This window comes from Salvelinus fontinalis, chromosome 20, assembly GCF_029448725.1.
Source record: "Salvelinus fontinalis isolate EN_2023a chromosome 20, ASM2944872v1, whole genome shotgun sequence".
In the NCBI taxonomy this organism is placed as follows: Eukaryota; Metazoa; Chordata; class Actinopteri; order Salmoniformes; family Salmonidae; genus Salvelinus; species Salvelinus fontinalis.
Genome location: NC_074684.1, coordinates 20,057,445 through 20,076,435, shown reverse-complemented (window position 1 = coordinate 20,076,435; position 18,991 = coordinate 20,057,445). Strand labels below are relative to the sequence as shown.

At 41.8% G+C, this 18,991-nt stretch overlaps 1 protein-coding gene across 1 annotated transcript; it reads right to left on the bottom strand.

Annotated features, from left to right (window-relative positions):
* Positions 1-15,558: 15,558 nt before the first annotated feature.
* Positions 15,559-18,814, bottom strand: fam89a (family with sequence similarity 89 member A). The gene is made up of 2 exons (XM_055872754.1): positions 18,363-18,814; positions 15,559-17,723 (listed from the first exon to the last, which is right to left on the bottom strand). The coding sequence occupies exons 1-2, from the start codon at positions 18,612-18,614 to the stop codon at positions 17,463-17,465; spliced, it is 513 nt and encodes a 170-aa protein (XP_055728729.1). The 5' UTR covers positions 18,615-18,814; the 3' UTR covers positions 15,559-17,462.
* Positions 18,815-18,991: the final 177 nt, after the last annotated feature.

Below are 18,991 nucleotides of genomic sequence, written 5' to 3'. Positions count from 1 at the left end.
ACAAATAGTCATTGTTTTTAGACTGCTTGCCTCGCAAGCATATGGAATAAGGGGAGAAAATTGTAAGAGGAATATCTTGAATGAATAGTGAGTATCGGTACCTTATCCAAACAACAAGGCATGTCAAGTGGATGGAAATGTAAACAACAATGCTAGAACAGAGATTAAACACCACATGTTCCTCGGACTCATACTGTACGCTAATGTATCAAGTAAATTGGCGATGTGTATTCTAAAGAGCAGTGGCGGTCACTTACGGGAAATGTGTAATCTCAAAGAAATAATCTCTAATGCCTGACGTGCTGACCCAGCCCGGTGCCTTCAAACAGGGGGAACGTGTTATGAAAGGCCTCAGGTGGTCGCGAGTAATTGTAGATCCATGTTTTGAAAGACATTCCACTGCTTGTGAAATCAAACTGGTTTCAAGCCTTGTAGTAAACCTTGAAGCACACATGCTAAACGTCCCCAGCTCAGTGTTGGTAATGGAGAAAGGCTGAAAGTGTTCCAGCAAGCGTGTAGTGAGTGCAGCATTATTCAACCTGATGTAGTGGTAGATCATGAGTCTGGATAATCAGTTTAGTATAACAAGAATCACATAAGAGGCATTAGAATGTTGAGACCAGTGCATGAATGTAATGTTAAAGGGAAACAACATTTTAGTCATTGGGACAAAAGATGTCATGAAGAATAGAGAATTTGTGGTTGTAATTCTCTATGTCAGTGAAGGAGATGAAGAAGAGCTCAGTGTAAGCTCATGAGGATAGTGCCAGCCAAGTCCAGGGCTCAGAGAGTAAAAGTCAGACAGGATCACTGAAGGAGAGCTGACTGTTCTGTGCCAAAGCTGGGCTGTAAACTCTCAATCAGCTTTCGAAATCCTCTGGACAAGTTAACCAAGGTTTCAGACAGCACATCTGTTGACACAATAAAGGTCATATGTGCTTCTAATCACACCATATTTGATTGCCAGTAATGTAAGTGTTCATCAACAATTTTTTGATGGTTTTAGTTTTGTGTTCATCATCTTTCTGAATAAAACCCAACTTCAAGGATACATCTGAAAACTCCTGAGCTGTATTAGTTTTCTGGCGTTAGTAGAACCAAGGGAATTTATTGGTGTTCTTTCCCATTAATTGCTAAAGCTTTGTGGTGAGCAGTGTGTTTGTGGTCTGTGAATGTTGGCACAGCCCAGTTGTGCATAGCCCATTGCTTGTGTTGTAAACTGTCCCATCCCAGCGGCAGAATTACACATATCTTGGATTTGCTTTCAATCAAGATTATGTTCATCTACCACAATCTCTTAAACAGGTGCTCAACCCAGCACAGAGGCATGTTCACTACAGGCTGCATTCCAAAAGGCAGTGGTGTAAACTACTTAAGTAAAAATACTTGAAAGTATTACTTAAGTCGTTTTTGGGGGTATCTGTACATTACTGTTTATATTTTTGACAACTTTTTGTCACGCCCTGGCCTTATTATTCTTTGTTTTCTTTATTATTTTAGTTAGGTCAGGGTGTGACATGGGGAATGTTTATGTTTTTTGTTGGTTTTGGGTGTTTATTTGGTAAAGGGGTTATGGGGTGGAGTATATGGTTTTGTGTTGAGTGTATATGTCTAGCGTTGTCTATGTCAGAACGTTTGTAGCCTGTGTGTGTGCACGACGTTTATTTAGCTTCACGGTCGTTTGTTGTTTTGTTAAAGTGTTTCGTGTCGTGTTTATTTTTCGTCATCTTTTAAAATAAAAGAAGATGGCTTATTTTCCAACTGCTGCGTTTTGGTCCGTCAATCCACCACACGATCGTGACAGAATTACTCACCATTATAGGACCAAGCGGCATGGAAAGCGGCAACAGGACCTACCTACACAGGATTCATGGACATGGGAGGAGATACTGGATGGTAAGGGGCCGTGGGCTCAACCGGGAGAATATCGCCTTCCTCGTGAAGAGCTGGAGGCAGCTAAAGCCGAGAGGAGGCGATATGAGGAGGCAGCACGGAGACAAGGCTGGAAACCCGTGAGTACAACCCAAAAATTTCTTGGGGGGGGCCTTAAAGGGAGTGTGGCGAAGTCAGGTAGGAAACCTGCGCCTACTCCCTGTACTTACCGTGGAGAGCGAGAGTACGGGCAGACACCGTGTTACGCAGTAGAGCGCACGGTGTCTCCTGTACGCGTGCATAGCCCGGTTCGGTACATTTCAGCTCCACGTATCGGCCGGGCTAGACTGAGCGTTGAGCCATATGTCATGAAGCCGGCCCAACGCATCTGGTCACCATTGCGTCTCCTCGGGCCGGCGTACATGGCACCAGCCTTACGCATGGTGTCCCCGGTTCGCCTACATAGGCCGGTGCGGGTTATTCCACCTCCCCGCACTGGTCAGGCGACGGGGAGCATACGACCAGGTAAGGTTGGGCAGGCTCGGCGTTCAAGGGAGCCAGTACGCCTGCACGGTCCGGTATTTCCGGCGCCACCTCCCCGCCCCAATCCAGTACCACCAGTGCCTCCTCCACGCACTAGCTATATGGTGCGTGTCTCCAGCCCTTTACCACCAGTGTCTAAACCACGCACCAAGCCTCCTGTGTGTCCCCAGAGTCCTGTGCGTCCTGTTGCTGCTCCCCGCACTAGCCCTGAGATGCGTGTCCCCAGCCCGGTGCCACCAGTCCCGGCACCACGCACCAGGCCTACAGTGCGCCTCAGCCGGCAGGAGTCTGCCGTCTGCACAGCGTTGACTGAACTGCTCGTCTCCCCAGCGCCATCTGAGCCATCCGTCTCCCCAGCGCCATCTGAGCCATCCGTCTCCCCAGCGCCATCTGAGCCATCCGTCTGCCATGAGCCTGCAAAGCCGCCCGTCTGCCATGAGCCTGCAAAGCCGCCCGTCTGCCATGAGCCCACTGAGCCGTCCGCCAGACAGGAGCCGCTAGAGCCGCCAGCCAGACAGGAGCCGCTAGAGCCGTCCGTCAGACAGGATCTGCCAGAGCCGCCAACCAGACAGGATCTGCCAGAGCCGCCAACCAGACAGGATCTGCCAGAGCCGCCAACCAGACAGGAGCAGCCAGATCAGTCAGCCAGCCATGAGCAGCCAGATCCGTCAGCTAGCCATGAGCAGCCAGATCCGTCAGCTAGCCATGAGCAGCCAGATCCGTCAGCTAGCCATGAGCAGCCAGATCCGTCAGCTAGCCATGAGCAGCCAGATCCGTCAGCTAGCCATGAGCAGCCAGATCCGTCAGCTAGCCATGAGCAGCCAGATCCGTCAGCTAGCCATGAGCAGCCAGATCCGTCAGCCAGCCATGAGCAGCCAGATCCGTCAGCCAGCCATGAGCAGCCAGATCCGTCAGCCAGCCATGAGCAGCCAGATCCGTCAGCCAGCCATGAGCAGCCAGATCAGTTAGCCAGCCATGAGCAGCCAGATCCGTTAGCCAGCCATGAGCAGCCAGATCTGTCAGCCAGCCATGGGCCGTCCCTCAGTCCGGAGCTGCAGTCCCTCAGTCCGGAGCTGCAGTCCCTCAGTCCGGAGCTGCCATTCCTCAGTCCGGAGCTGCCCCTTACCCTGGAGCTGCCCCTTACCCTGGTGCTGCCCCTTACCCTGGTGCTGCCCCTTACCCTGGTGCTGCCCCTTACCCTGGTACTGCCCCTTATCCTGGTACTGCCCCTGACCCTGGTACTGCCCCTTACCCTGGTACTGGTCCTTAGTCCGGAGCTGTCCCTTAGTCCGGAACTCCCCCTTAATGCAATGGGGTTAATGTGGAGGGGGGTCGTTTGGAGGAAGCCTAGGAGGTGGTTAGGTACTGTGGTGACGTGGGGACTACGACCAGAGCCGGAGCCGCCACCGTGGAGGGGAGCCCACCCAGACCCTCCCTTAGACTGTGTATGGTGCGCCCGGAGTTCGCGCCTCAAGGGGGGGGTTATGTCACGCCCTGGCCTTATTATTCTTTGTTTTCTTTATTATTTTAGTTAGGTCAGGGTGTGACATGGGGAATGATTATGTTTTTGTTGGTTTTGGGTGTTTATTTGGTAAAGGGGTTATGGGGTGGAGTATATGGTTTTGTGTTGAGTGTATATGTCTAGCGTTGTCTATGTCAGAACGTTTGTAGCCTGTGTGTGTGCACGACGTTTATTTAGCTTCACGGTCGTTTGTTGTTTTGTTAAAGTGTTTCGTGTCGTGTTTATTTTTCGTCATCTTTTAAAATAAAAGAAGATGGCTTATTTTCCAACTGCTGCGTTTTGGTCCGTCAATCCACCACACGATCGTGACACTTTTACTATCACTTCACTACATTCCTAAAGAAAATTATCAACTTTCTACTCCATACATTTCCCTGAAACCCATAAGTACTTGATACATTTTGAATGCTTAGCAGGAAAGGAAAATTGTTTAATTCACATACTTATCAAGAGAACATACTGCCTCTGATCTGGCGGACTCACTAAACAAAAATGCTTAGTTTGTAAATTATGTCTGAGTGTTGGAGCGTGCCCCTGGCTATCCGTAACTTAAGAAAGGGCACCGTCTGGTTTCCTTAATATAAGGAATTTGAAATTATTTATACTTTTAATATTTAAGTATATTTCAGTAATTACATTTACTTTTGATCCTTTTTTTTTTTTTTTTTTTTTTTGGGGGGGGTGGATCAGCTTAATATTGCGGAAAGAATGTTGCTTCCAATGTAATTGTCTGCATCATTTCCAATCCCCCATATTTTTTGGGGTAAATATATATATCCATTCACGTATGCATACATATACACATATATACATAGACATACATACTTTTTTTAAAGAGTATACCTTTATTATTATTCCCCGCAAACCCTACCACCGATCCCCCAATTGGAGTAAACTGATAAACATTTCTGTTTTTACCTTCAATTTATACATCTTATACACATTTTACAGACACAGTCTACTTTATAATAGTTCTCTCTTGTTTGTTCTTAGTCCTTCCTCTATTTCTGTTGTCCATCCAGTTTGATTTCCACTTGTAACTGTGCTATTTCACAATAGCTCCGCACCTATACACATTTCACAGATCCCGTATGCCCTACATTGTTTATCTTGTTATTAGTCCCACCCTTCAGCTCCACTCAACCTTTCCCATCTATCTTCCAACATCATCCATTTCGGATTTTTATTTGCCATATATTTTTCAACTGTGCTGTGATGCTTCACAAAAGATTTGAATCTTCCTATTCTCATAGCTTCCACGGATTGTAAATTAAAAATAAACATTTTTGCTAAAATAATTATTATATTATTGATTGATTGACTATGGCTTTTCAAATCCCCCAGTATTGCTATCTGTAGCGTTAGTTCTACGCAAATGTTGCAATTCTTCAACCATTCCTGGACCTGTGACCAAAAACGAGCTACATGCGGACAATACCAAAATAAATGGTCTAATGACTCTGCCTCCTCACAGCAGAATCTACAGAGCTGGGAAGATTGTATCCCCCATATATATAACATTCTATTAGTTGCAAGAATTTTGTACAATAATTTAAATTGAAAAATTCGAAGTTTTGAATCCGGCGTTGTTTTGCGTATCAATTCATAAACCATGTGCCATGGAATGGGTACATCGAAAATCTCTTCCCAACTATTTTGCAATTTATATGGCACAGCTGTAAGTTTTTTGGTCCTTAAATGAAATTGGTATATGTTTTTATTTATCACACTTTTCTTTAACCATTTATGTTCTTTAATATAAGGCCGACATACAAGTTCCTTACTTTTATCCCCTTCCACCTGCCTCTTCCATTTTTGTGGTAATGCTGCAATTAATTGGTTGTAATTTTGGGTAGAGCAAACATTTCCATATGTCTGTGTTAGCTGCATGTGTGACATTACTCCACCAGTCCTATTTATGATATCATTCACAAAAATTATACCTTTTTTAAACGTTTCTTCGATAAATACAGTTTTTTTTATCAATTACTATATTTGAATTTAACCACAAGATTTGTTGTACTATTTGTTCCGTCCTTTCAGGTGGATTAAACTGAAATTGCAACCAACTTTCTAAGGCTTGTTTAAAAAAGAAAGATATTTTGGAGATTATTTCCTTTTCAAGCAACCGAAAGTGAGCAGGTGTAATCTGAATAAAGGGAAAAAGGCCCTTCTTGAACATAGGATGAGACATTCGTACCAATCTACTAGAGAACCAGTTTGGATTTAAGTATAACTTTTGTATGACTGATGCCTTTAGTGAGAGGTCTAATGCTTTAATATTGAATAATTTCTGCCCTCCGAATTCATATTCGTTATATAAATAGGCCCTTTTAATTTTATCTGGCTTGCCGTTCCAAATAAAATTGAATATTTTTTGTTCATATAATTTAAAAAGCAGGTCACTAGGTGTAGGCAAAACCATAAGCAAATAGGTAAACTGTGATATGATTAAAGAGTTAATCAGGGTGATTTTCCCACAAATAGACAGGTATTTTCCTTTCCATGGTAGCAAGATCTTATCTATTTTTGCTAACTTTCTATAAAAATTTATTGGAGTGAGATCATTTCTTTCTTTTGGGATTTGTATACCGAGTATGTCCACATCACCGTCAGACCATTTAATTGGTAAACTACATGGCAATGTAAAATGTGTATTTTTTAGTGATCCAATACGTAATATGGTACATTTATTATAATTTGGTTTTAATCCAGAGAGGATAGGAAATGTATCTAGATCCTCTAAGAGGCCGTGGAGAGATTCTAGTTGTGGTTTTAAAAGAAAATATGAATCATCAGCGTACAATGACACCTTAGTTTTTAGGCCCTGGATTTTTAATCCCTTAATATTAATGTTTGATCTAATTTTAACAGCTAACATTTCGATGGCAATAATAAATAGATATGCCGATAGTGGACAACCTTGTTTTACTCCTCTAGATAGTTTAAAACTTTCTGAGATGTAGCCATTATTTACTATTTTACACCTAGGGTTACTATACATAAGTTTTACCCATTTTATAAGAGATTCCCCAAAATTGAAATATTCTAGGCATTTATATATAAACTCCAGTCGTACTTTATCAAAAGCCTTTTCAAAATCAGCTATGAAAACCAGGCCTGGTGTCCCCGATATTTCATAGTGTTCTATTGTTTCCAGTACTTGCCTTATATTATCTCCAATGTATCGTCCATGTAAAAAACCTGTCTGATTAGGATGAATAATATCTGACAAAACTTTTTTTATTCTATGCGCCAAGCATTTTGCTAGGATTTTTGCATCACAACACTGAAGTGTAAGAGGTCTCCAATTTTTTAAATGGACTGGATCTTTATATATACCACTTGGGTCCTGTTTCAGTAATAATGATATCACACCTTCTTGTTGCGTGTCTGATAATCTATCATTTATATAGGAGTGGTTAAAACAAGCTAATAATCCTTTGAGTATATCAAAAAAAAAAATGTATACTTCCACCGGTATGCCATCCAGTCCTGGAGTTTTCCCATCCTTAAAGGCCCCAATTCCATCAAGTAGTTCCTCCTCTGTAATTAGGCCTTCACATGAGTCTTTCTGTACAGATGTTAATTTTACATTATTATTAGGGGAAAAATCCATACAATTAGTTTCAGTTAGTGGAGATGGAGGAGCCTGAAACGAAAATATATTCTTAAAGTACTTTACTTCCTCTTTCAAAATATCATTTGGTGAATCATGCGTGACTCCATCATTTGTAACAAGTTTTAATACGTTTTTTTGGTAGCATTTCTATATTAAAGATTGAAAAAGAATTTGGTGCATTTTTCCCCATATTCCATCCACTTCGCTTTATTTTTGTAATATATTACACTGGATCTTTCTTGAATAAGTTCCTCCAATTCTTTTTGTTTTTCCTCTAACTTATTCTGTGCCTCTATGGTACCGTTTTTATTGTTATCTAACTGTACTGTTAGTCCTTCAATTTCCTTTGTTAATATGGACTCTTTTGATCGAAATTGCTTTTGTTTTATAGATGAGTACTGAATTGCATGGCCTCTAAAGGCACACTTAAAAGTGTCCCATACAATATGGGGATCTGCTGTACCTATGTTATGTCTAAAAAAGTCAGTTATAAAATCTTCTGTCCTAGTTCTAAACAATTTATCATCTAGTAGGCTTTGATTAAATTTCCAATATCCTCGCCCACGTGGAAATTCTGTAAGAGTAATATATATGCCAATTATGTGATGGTCCGACCGCATTCTGTCCCCTATCAAACACTTTTTAACTTTTGGTGCCAGAGAGAATGATATAAGAAAGTAGTCAAGGCGACTAGCTTGATTAAGCCTCCGCCATGTATATCTCACTAGGTCAGGGTATTTAAGTCTCCATATATCCACTAATTCCAATATATCCATGACATTCCTGATTTCCTTAAGCGCCTGAGGGTGATAGTTTGTAGTGTGATTTCCTTTCCGGTCCATAGAGGTATTTAAGACCGTATTAAAATCTCCCACTATAATAATAGAGTCTAGTGTTGCTTGTAGAGTTGATACATTCTTATATATATTGTCAAAGAAGCTTGGATCATCATTATTCGGACCGTATAGGTTAATAAGCCATATATGTTTATTGTCCAATAACATATTTAAAATAATCCATCTACCTTGAGGATCTGTTTGGACAAGTTGCACATTTGGATCAAAGTTATTATTAATTAAAACCATCACCCCTTTTGAATTTCTTTGCCCATGGGAGAAATATATTTCGCCCCCCCCAGTTCTTTTTCCACAAAACTTCATCTAAAACTGTCGAATGGGTTTCCTGTAAACAGTAGATATTATAATCCTTCTCTTTTAGCCAGGTAAATACTGATCGTCTTTTCTTATTATCTGCTAAGCCATTACAATTGTAACTGGCTATACTTATTTCACCACTTACCATAATGAGACACACCTTTCAATTATTTTTATCAAAATATATGTTTGTAAACGTCCTATTAAAAAGTAACATAATGATTGAGTGTCTACATAGTTGTACCATGACATTTGCATCTCCACTAAGCAAACCTCCAATTGGTCCCCACTATTCCACCCGCCAAAAGCCCCCATCTCGAGTTGGGTTGTCATCCCAATGCCCGGCAGACCACCCCCGACCCCCCGCATCGCACAGCCCCGGACCGACTGGGATCCATCCTTCGAAAAGTGCACACAGCACCATCCACCGAACCGAAGCAGATCCATTGCCAAATGCATTTCCATCGCCCTCACCTCGATTTTTATTACATATTGCTGTGAATCATCCTCTATAGTCCCTAACATCTTTTACTTCTTCCTTCGCAACAGTTGTGGGATACACACATACACCCACACACATTCAGCCCTTACCCCCACACAACCATAAGCTCACCCTCTCAACAATTGCACCATCCCAGAGCCCAACTCAAGATGGGTCATGATTTACAAATGTACTTGCAGTTGCAGCTGCATGAGAAGGCCTGCAAGACCGCGCAAAAAATGAGCATAAATGTAGAGATTTATTTACCATTGTCACATCCTAGATGATGGAGGTCAAATGTACACCTTCTTCCTGAAACACCCACAATACGGTCATCCATTTTGACCATGTTCCCAAGCATCTCCATGCAGTCCGATTGGTTTCGTGCAACCAGGGCCACAATAATATACCCCCTCTCTGAATGTCCGAGTGTGACTCCCTCCCCATGGGTTACTGCAGCCAGTGTTGCCAGCACTGCCACTGCCTGGGTGGGGGCACCCCACCGGAATCCCCACCGGCTAGGTACAAGGTCGTCAAGGTTCTCATTAGCTGCTTTGAGAATTTCCTTGTTTATTATGCTCTCCCTTTAGGGGGCTTTGGCTTTGCAGGACAAACCCTGCCAAGCAGGCTCAGAATCTTGAGGGGGCAGTGCTGCTCATGGTCCCTGACCTCATTTTGGCTGCATACAGACCGCTTACAGCATGCACATAAAACAGTTAGGGACTTCTCCTTAGTATCTGGGCCATTCATGTGGGTGTCTAGGGTATAGGGCCATGGGCCGTACCATTAAAATAGGATAATAAATAATTAGATATAATTTATTTAAAAAATGTAGTTCCCCATGATAGGACAATAAATAAATAAGACGTATAATTCATTATAAAAGTATATCCATCATCTGAACAACATTGAAAGCCCTCTCATACCCGGCCCACAGCAATACACTGGCTCTGGGATATGCAACTATTTCATTACTCACTCAACTTTCCAAACATAACAAATAAAAATAAACACACACCACACCATCCACACATACTGTGCCTTCTGTTTACTTAGTTTTTATCTTCACTATGTAGAAATAGTGCTTGTGTTCAATTAGTTATATGTGAAGATTTATAGAAAAGCTATATTTTGTATTGTATTGTTACAATCAGTAACCGGGCTTGAATTGTGTTTATTTTCCTCATCTATGAGAACTTTGTAATTTTTAAAATAACCATGGAGTAATCTTTGTGTCTCTGAACAACTGGTTATCAATATATAGTTTATCAACGACGAGAGCTACTCGTTTCGCTTTTAATCTATTTTCTTTGAAAATTGGATACAGAACTTTGCGCCATTCTGCAATTTCTTTCGGAAACTGATCATTCATGCCAATTTTGGTCCCAGCAAGTCTTTTACCCAGGCTTTTAACCATTATTTTATCTTTAAATGAAGCAAATTTGGCAACGATTGGGCGTTCGTACCTCTGCCCTCTCTGTCCGAGGCGGTGTACACGTTCAAGTTGGATCTTATCGATAACTTCGCGTGGAATCTGAAGCGCTGCAAAAAGGAACTCTCTAACTACAGATTCAGGAACCTCTCCTTCTTTCTCTTGGATACCTGTAAGTACCAAATTCTCTCTCATGGATCTAGTTTGTATGTCCAGTAAGCATTCCTTCAGAACGTTGTTCTCCTTTTTAAATTCATTCATTTCGGTTTCAATCTTATTGACTGTCCCTTTTAGCGCGTGTGTTTCCTTCTCCAAAGCCGCAGCTTTTTCATCACTCATCTCTAGGCTTGCCTTCAACTTTTATATCTTTACTAACTAATTCAAGTATACCCAGTTTGTCATTTATTGATTTTAACAGATCGGTTTCGACCTTTACCATTGCCGGTGGTGAGAATATTAGATCATCAGTGTCGGTTGAGGAGTCACGTTTTCGTTTTTGAATCGGTTCCCCTGTCTTACTGGGGAATGTTACGTCATGTTACGTCATGTTTGGGTTACACACGCGCTAAAAGGGACAGTCAATAAGATTGAAACCGAAATGAATGAATTTAAAAAGGAGAACAACGTTCTGAAGGAATGCTTACTGGACATACAAACTAGATCCATGAGAGAGAATTTGGTACTCACGTCATGTTTGGGTGTTGCTTGTTTTCGTAATATTTGTCGATAAATGTCTCTAGTCTTAGGATTTGTTTTGTGTCATTATCCAGATTGAAGGTTATCACCCACCAGATTATTTAGTGCTAATATTTTAGTCTAATTTAGCAGATATTTCGAATATTATGTTTTATCTTGAGGTGCTCTACATAACTTCGTTCAGTCCGCCATTACCTTTACGTTACCTTTACGTCCGCCGTCTACGTCCTACCTGCGCCTACGTCCTCCCTTATGGACTCTACTTTTGATACTTAAGTATATTTAAAACCAAATACTTTTAAACTTTTACTCAAGTAGGATTTTACTGGGTGACTTTCACTTTTACTTGAGTCATTTTCAATTAGGGTATCTTTACTTTTACTCAAGTAGGAAAATTGGGTACTTTTTCCACCACTGCCAAAAGGGCACTTGATGCTAGTCAATATTTACCCCCACTTCTCCTTTAAATACAAGTAGCTCATATTGTACTCTAAGGGACACACGCTGGTGTATGAAGTTTGAGTGTGTGAAGAGGAGATTCATTCAGATCTGCCTTAATTTTAGCTGCCCAGCCGGGTTGGTTGCTATATACAGTGGGGCAAAAAAGTATTTAGTCAGCCACCAATTGTGCAAGTTCTCCCACTTAAATAGATGAGAGAGGCCTGTAATTTTTATCATAGGTACACTTCAACTATGACAGACAAAATTAGATTTTTTTTCTCCAGAAAATCACATTGTAGGATTTTTTATTAATTTATTTGCAAATTATGGTAGAAAATAAGAATTTGGTCAATAACAAAAGTTTCTCAATACTTTGTTATGTACCCTTTGTTGGCAATGACAGAGGTCAAACGTTTTCTGTAAGTCTTCATAAGGTTTTCACACACTGTTGCTGGTATTTTGGCCCATTCCTCCATGCAGATCTCCTCTAGAGCAGTGATGTTTTGGGGCTGTTGCTGGGCAACACGGACTTTCAACTCCCTCCAAAGATTTTCTATGGGGTTGAGATCTGGAGACTGGCTAGGCCACTCCAGGACCTTGAAATGCTTCTTACGAAGCCACTCCTTCGTTGCCCGGGCGGTGTGTTTGGGATCATTGTCATGCTGAAAGACCCAGCCACGTTTCATCTTCAATGCCCTTGCTGATGGAAGGAGGTTTTCACTCAAAATCTCACAATACATGGCCCCATTCATTCTTTACTTTACACGGATCAGTCGTCCTGGTCCCTTTGCAGAAAAACAGCCCCAAGGCATGATGTTTCCACCCCCCATGCTTCACAGTAGGTATGGTGTTCTTTGGATGCAACTCAGCATTCTTTGTCTTCCAAACACGACGAGTTCAGTTTTTACCAAAAAGTTATATTTTGGTTTCATCTGACCATATGACATTCTCCCAATCTTCTTCTGGATCATCCAAATGCTCTCTAGCAAACTTCAGACGGGCCTGGACATGTACTGGCTTAAGCAGGGGGACACGTCTGGCACTGCAGGATTTGAGTCCCTGGCGGCGTAGTGTGTTACTGATGGTAGGCTTTGTTACTTTGGTCCTAGCTCTCTGCAGGTCATTCACTAGGTCCCCCCGTGTGGTTCTGGGATTTTTGCTGACCGTTCTTGTGATCATTTTGACCCCACGGGGTGAGATCTTGCGTGGAGCCCCAGATCGTGGGAGATTATCAGTGGTCTTGTATGTCTTCCATTTCCTAATAATTGCTCCCACAGTTGATTTCTTCAAACCAAGCTGCTTACCTATTGCAGATTCAGTCTTCCCAGCCTGGTGCAGGTCTACAATTTTGTTTCTGGTGTCCTTTGACAGCTCTTTGGTCTTGGCCATAGTGGAGTTTGGAGTGTGACTGTTTGAGGTTGTGGACAGGTGTCTTTTATACTGATAACAAGTTCAAACAGGTGCCATTAATACAGGTAATGAGTGGAGGACAGAGGAGCCTCTTAAAGAAGAAGTTACAGGTCTGTGAGAGCCAGAAATCTTGCTTGTTTATAGGTGACCAAATACTTATTTTCCACCATAATTTGCAAATAAATTCATTAAAAATCCTACAATGTGATTTTCTGGAGAAAAAAATCTCATTTTGTCTGTCATAGTTGAAGTGTACCTATGATGAAAATTACAGGCCTCTCTCATCTTTTTAAGTGGGAGAACTTGCACAATTGGTGGCTGACTAAATACTTTTTTGCCCCACTGTAACGATTGTTGACCGTTGCTGTCTGTCTGTGAGAAGATACAGTAACAGGGTAACTGTCTGAGGGTCCACCAGTGTTGATCACATGATTTGTCTACAGAGCCTTGACCTGATAAGAAAACACTTACATAGCCATATTGTGCAATAGCTTTCTACTTCACCTAAACTGCAAATTCCAGAAGCTTTGCTTCTCAGTTTTCAGTATGAGATAATAACAATGTTACCTTCAGCTGAACATATAAACTCAGCAAAAAAAGAAACGTCCTCTCACTGTCAACTGCGTTTATTTTCAGCAAACTTAACATGTGTAAATATTTGTATGAACATAACAAGATTCAACAACTGAGACATAAACTGAACAAGTTCCACAGACATGTGACTAACAAAAATTGAATAATGTGTCCCTGAACAAAGGGGGGGTCAAAATCAAAAGTAACAGTCAGTATCTAGTGTGTCCACCAGCATTAAGTACTGCAGTGATTCTCCTCCTCATGGACTGCACCAGATTTGCCTAATCTTGCTGTGAGATGTTACCCCACTCTTCCACCAAGGCACCTGCAAGGTTCCGGACATTTTGGGGGGAAATGGCCTTAGCCCTCACTCTCTGATCCAACAGGTCCCAGATGTGCTCAATGGGATTGAGATCCGGGCTCTTCGCTGGCCATGGCAGAACACTGACATTCCTGTCTTGCAGGAAATCACGCACAGAACGAGCAGTATGGCTGGTGGCATTATCATGCTGGAGGTTCATGTCAGGATGAGCCTGCAGGAAGGGTATCACATGAGAGAGGAAGATGTCTTCCCTGTAATGCACAGCGTTGAGATTGCCTGCAATGACAACAAGCTCAGTCCGATGATGCTGTGACACACCACTCCAGACCATGACTGACCGTCCACCTCCAAATCGACCCCGCTCCAGAGTACAGGCCTCGGTGTAACGCTCATTCCTTCGACGATAAACGCAAATCCGACCATCACCCCTTGTGAGACAAAACCGCGACTCATCAGTGAAGAGCACTTTTTGCCAGTCCTGTCTGGTCCAGCGACGGTGGGTTTGTGCCCATAGGCGACGTTATTGCCGGTGATGTCTTGTGAGGACTTGCCTTACAACAGGCCTACAAGCACTCAGTCCAGCCTCTTTCAGCTTATTGCGGACAGTCTGAGCACTGATGAAGGGATTATGCGTTCCTGGTGTAACTCTGGCAGTTGTTGTTGCCATCCTGTACCTGTCCCGCAGGTGTGATGTTCGGATGTACCGATCCTGTGCAGGTGTTGTTACACGTGGTCTGCCACTGCGAGGACGATCAGCTGTCCGTCCTGTCTCCCTGTAGCGCTGTCTTAGAAATCTCACAGTACGGACACTGCAATTTATTGCCCTGGCCACATCTGCAGTCCTCATGTCTCCTTGCATCATGCCTAAGGCACGTTCCCGCAGATGATCAGGGACCCTGGGCATCTTTCTTTGGTGTTTTTCAGAGTCCGTAGAAAGGCCTCTTTAGTGTCCTAAGTTTTCATAACTGTGACTTTAATTGCCTACCATCTGTAACCTGTTAGTGTCTTAACGACCGTTCCACAGGTTCATGTTCATTAATTGTTTATGGTTCATTGAACAATTATGGGAAACAGTGTTTAAACTCTTTACAATGAAGATCTGTGAAGTTATTTGTATTTTTACAAATTATCTTTGAAAGACAGGGTCCTGAAAAAGAGAAACTTCTTTTTTTGCTGAGTTTAGATCTCTAGTTAAATGTAAGTTATATAGCAACTTCAGGGATGCCTCTTTTGAATAAGAGATACATTTTTAAAATGAACAGCATACATTGTAGTGAACAATCTCCAAAACACAAAGGATGTCTCTATGGCAGCTATAAAACTAAACTATTTAAATTCACTCTCAAGAAGTGCAATGATCTAAGGGTGATCAATACACTATAAAAGTGGTGAGTGCTGACCTGTAAAGCCAAAGCTAATTTTAGAGCTAAAGTAGACAGTTGTGTTCAGTTGCCTCATTGAATGAGTTTCATGCAGGAATAACACACATAGAGTATCAAGTCATTTTATTAAATCCATAAGTATAGCTATCACATGAGAGCATAATAACAATCTTCCAAAAACAGTAGTATGGTCATTCACTGAAAAATAACAAACATGAGGAATGGATTGATACAAAACACACCCTTCAAATACACTGAGTTTTGTATCTGAGGGAACACAATATATTTGTCAATCCTCCAGATTCATAGATGAAATTAATATATTATTCATTTGATGACAGATTCATCCACCTTGACACCAGACTGAAATCAATGTTTAATTTTCTTGGCTTGAGGCCTATATTGATTCCTTTAGGTCTGTAGATTTGGATTCAGGGGCAACAACTTGAGATGAACTGTGGTACAAGAACACAGCTTTCTGATTGGATGAAATCAAGACGATATCCATTGCCACATGAAAAAGTGTACATTTCATATTTGGATTATTGACACTGGTGAACATAAGAGGTTTCCTTTTAGGTGGGAATTGAACAAGTAACTGGAGTTACAGTATGCTGTATGCAGTGCACAACATGTTTACCATGAGACTGTCAAAAAGACATGACCAGGTTGAGAAAAGTGCTGTGAGTTGAAGGGACAGACAACAATAGCCAAGGTCTGAGACCTAAAAAGGCACTAAATGGAGATTTTTTTTAAGTATTCTGTTTAAATACAGATTTTCAATTTGCGGCTGGTGGCGGTAATACACATTTACAGTTTAGCTGGAGGTAGAAAATTCAGTACATGATCACTCACATTGAGGCATAGAAGGTACCGTGAACATTTTCTTTCAACTCCCCATTTTGAAAGCATGCTGTTTATGACCTCCAATCATCCTCTGGTGTGTATATTGTTCAATTGCATTAAATCAGTGAAGAAAACATACATAACAGATCAACCACCAGTATTACAAAACATTCTTGATATATTGTTCGGAGAGTAAACAGACTAGATGCATCAGGAAGAGCATTGCATTTTACACTATCAATCCTAAAACCCAATACATTTCAGCAAACGAGCATCAAATATACTCTTTGGTTTACGTACCACAAGCACATGAATTGTGGACCAGTTTACACACAAAATTGTCAAAGTTAAAGAATGCATTTCTAGCTTAAATAATTTTGATGCGGTCTATGGAACTAAATGTTGAGTGCGCATAGAAACTCAAGATCGGGTCAGTTGGCTATGGGAGACTATAGTCAACATTGCCATACGTGCACTAAATGCATGTCCTAGTGGGGTCAACATACTTTGACTTCGTAATGGGTACCCTGTATTGAGTTAATTGAAAACAAGGTTTATGGAAGCAACTGTACTTAATTCAACAATGCAGACTTCCCAGTCTCATTGAAGAACTATTAACTGAAAAAGTATGGAGCCACAGCACATTATGAAAGGAAGCACAGTCTGGCGTCTGCACACCATAGACTGGGCTTTGAGAAGCACATGCTTACTTACCCCTGTTTTTTTAAACCCTTCCAGAAGTAAGCAATTTCCAGCATTTTATACTTTTCTCCAGCCGTGGCAACACAAACCAGTCACAGCTGCCACTACATGCCATCTAAAAGTTGATTTCCTCCCCTGATTGCAAGGACAGGAATCCCATCCATTTTGTTTATCAAGACTGTCCCAGTGTCTGGGATTTCAATCCTGTAAACATTGTGAAGATGACAAGGAGCTTGGAAGTACACACAACCCAATCATAGAAAACTCTAAATGTCCATAGTAATAAGGGAAAAAACATTTATAATAAATAATTAACTTTTGTATATATTTATGAAAAAAAAGTCTGCTGAAAAAGGACTATAAGCCAGCAAAACTCAATGCATGGCACAGCTCTTTATAAAAAGCGTATTGCCTCAAACGTGTAGAGTCAAGCTTAGGAGCAAACAGCTCAGCTCTTGGGTCACTCAAATGGTGATGTGGAAAGAGTCTTGTAGCCAGGAGTCCTTGCTTGTCCCATTTTTGGGAGATGTCGCCTCACTTCCCTCCGGTTGATCAGTTGGTGTTGTGCTGGTCTCCTGGTAGTATTCATCATCTTCGTCAAAGTAGCCATTCTCTATCCCATGCCCGGCGCTGAGATCCTGGCAACTGCCTTTGTACTCTTGGATTGACTCATGGAGGGACCAGAGCTGACACAGCAACGACATATCCTGCTGACGCAATCCCACCTGGAAAGATAAAAATGACCTGAATTATTTTAAGATCTCCCAAACAGGTGCTTGATACTATACTTATGCCTAACCGTTAGCAATTAGACAAACATTGGCAGAGGTGCTTCATGCCTTTAACTAGAATTTTTTCTCTCCAATTAAGCAGAAATATTTTATGGGTTCAAATATTAATCCCATCGGAGGATAGGCCTACAGTGAGGCTGAAAGAGTTTGATTTGTAAGCTTTCAAAAAGATACTCCTACTGCAACATCTTCACACAAGTCAATGGAGTATAGATTGTGTAGGCTTTCAAATGAAACCAAACTGGCAGAGCTTGCATGGTATGAATGTAGGCTATGAAATTCTACAAGCAACAATGTATAAATGTTTCATTGTTGTTGTGGCACCGTTACTAGCTAACGTTGCAAATGTTATCACACATACATTGGAAACTGCCAGTGTAAAATTGTTGGTTTACATGTTAACGCCGACCATAAGAGCCAGGATACTAATTAGACCATGAAGTAATTAACAGTAACGGAGTGATTTCTTGATTCTGTCAGAACAGCTGTTACTCTCATTTCACCTCATAAAAAGGAACCCCCCCACGATTCTGTTTGCGATCATAAATTGTTCACCTCCCCTTCACTTCTTACCATTTCTTTTCGGAGGAGTGCTAAAGCCGCATCAAGGTTGGCCGGTTTATTTGCAAGCAGATTGTCGGAATTGTTTCGCCCACGGCTAAGGTCGTCTTGGATCATGGTTTTCTTTGCATACATCCTCTCCATCTCTCTCCAAGACCCGCCGCTTGAATTCAGCAAGCCGCTTAGGCTCTTTGGCAGTGGGGGTAGCCCCTCAATGGAGGCCAGTGTTCCGCCCGCTGTGCCATTCGCAGATTTACCGTTCATCGTTAAACCTTTTTTTACTCAAACAAATATAATACTTTCAGTTTTAATACGTTTTAGTCGTTATAAATCACCACATTCGGGAATGAAAAGCACATCTCCGACAAACAACATGCAACAGTCGTTGACACCAGACAGCCGTAATCTTCTCCTTTCGAGCTCTGGCTAACTCGCACTTCCTGTCCCTTTAACACAGTTCGAGGCTGATTGGGCGTTACCCGCAGTGACGGACAGGAAAGGGAGGTTGAATATTCATAACCTAATACCAGAGTGTTTTTCGTTCGTTCGAGTGACCCTCCTATCTAATCCATGTGGTGTATGCCGCGTTCAAGTGCTACTCGGAAATTAGGAAACCTGGAAAAGTACGATTTACAAACTGG

Coding starts and splice junctions, on each gene's coding strand:
- fam89a (XM_055872754.1), bottom strand. CDS start 18,614: ATGAACGGTAAATCTGCGAATGGCACAGCGGGCGGAACACTGGCCTCC. Junction 17,724..18,362: donor CACTCCTCCGAAAAGAAATG/GTAAGAAGTGAA, acceptor TTATCTTTCCAG/GTGGGATTGCGTCAGCAGGA.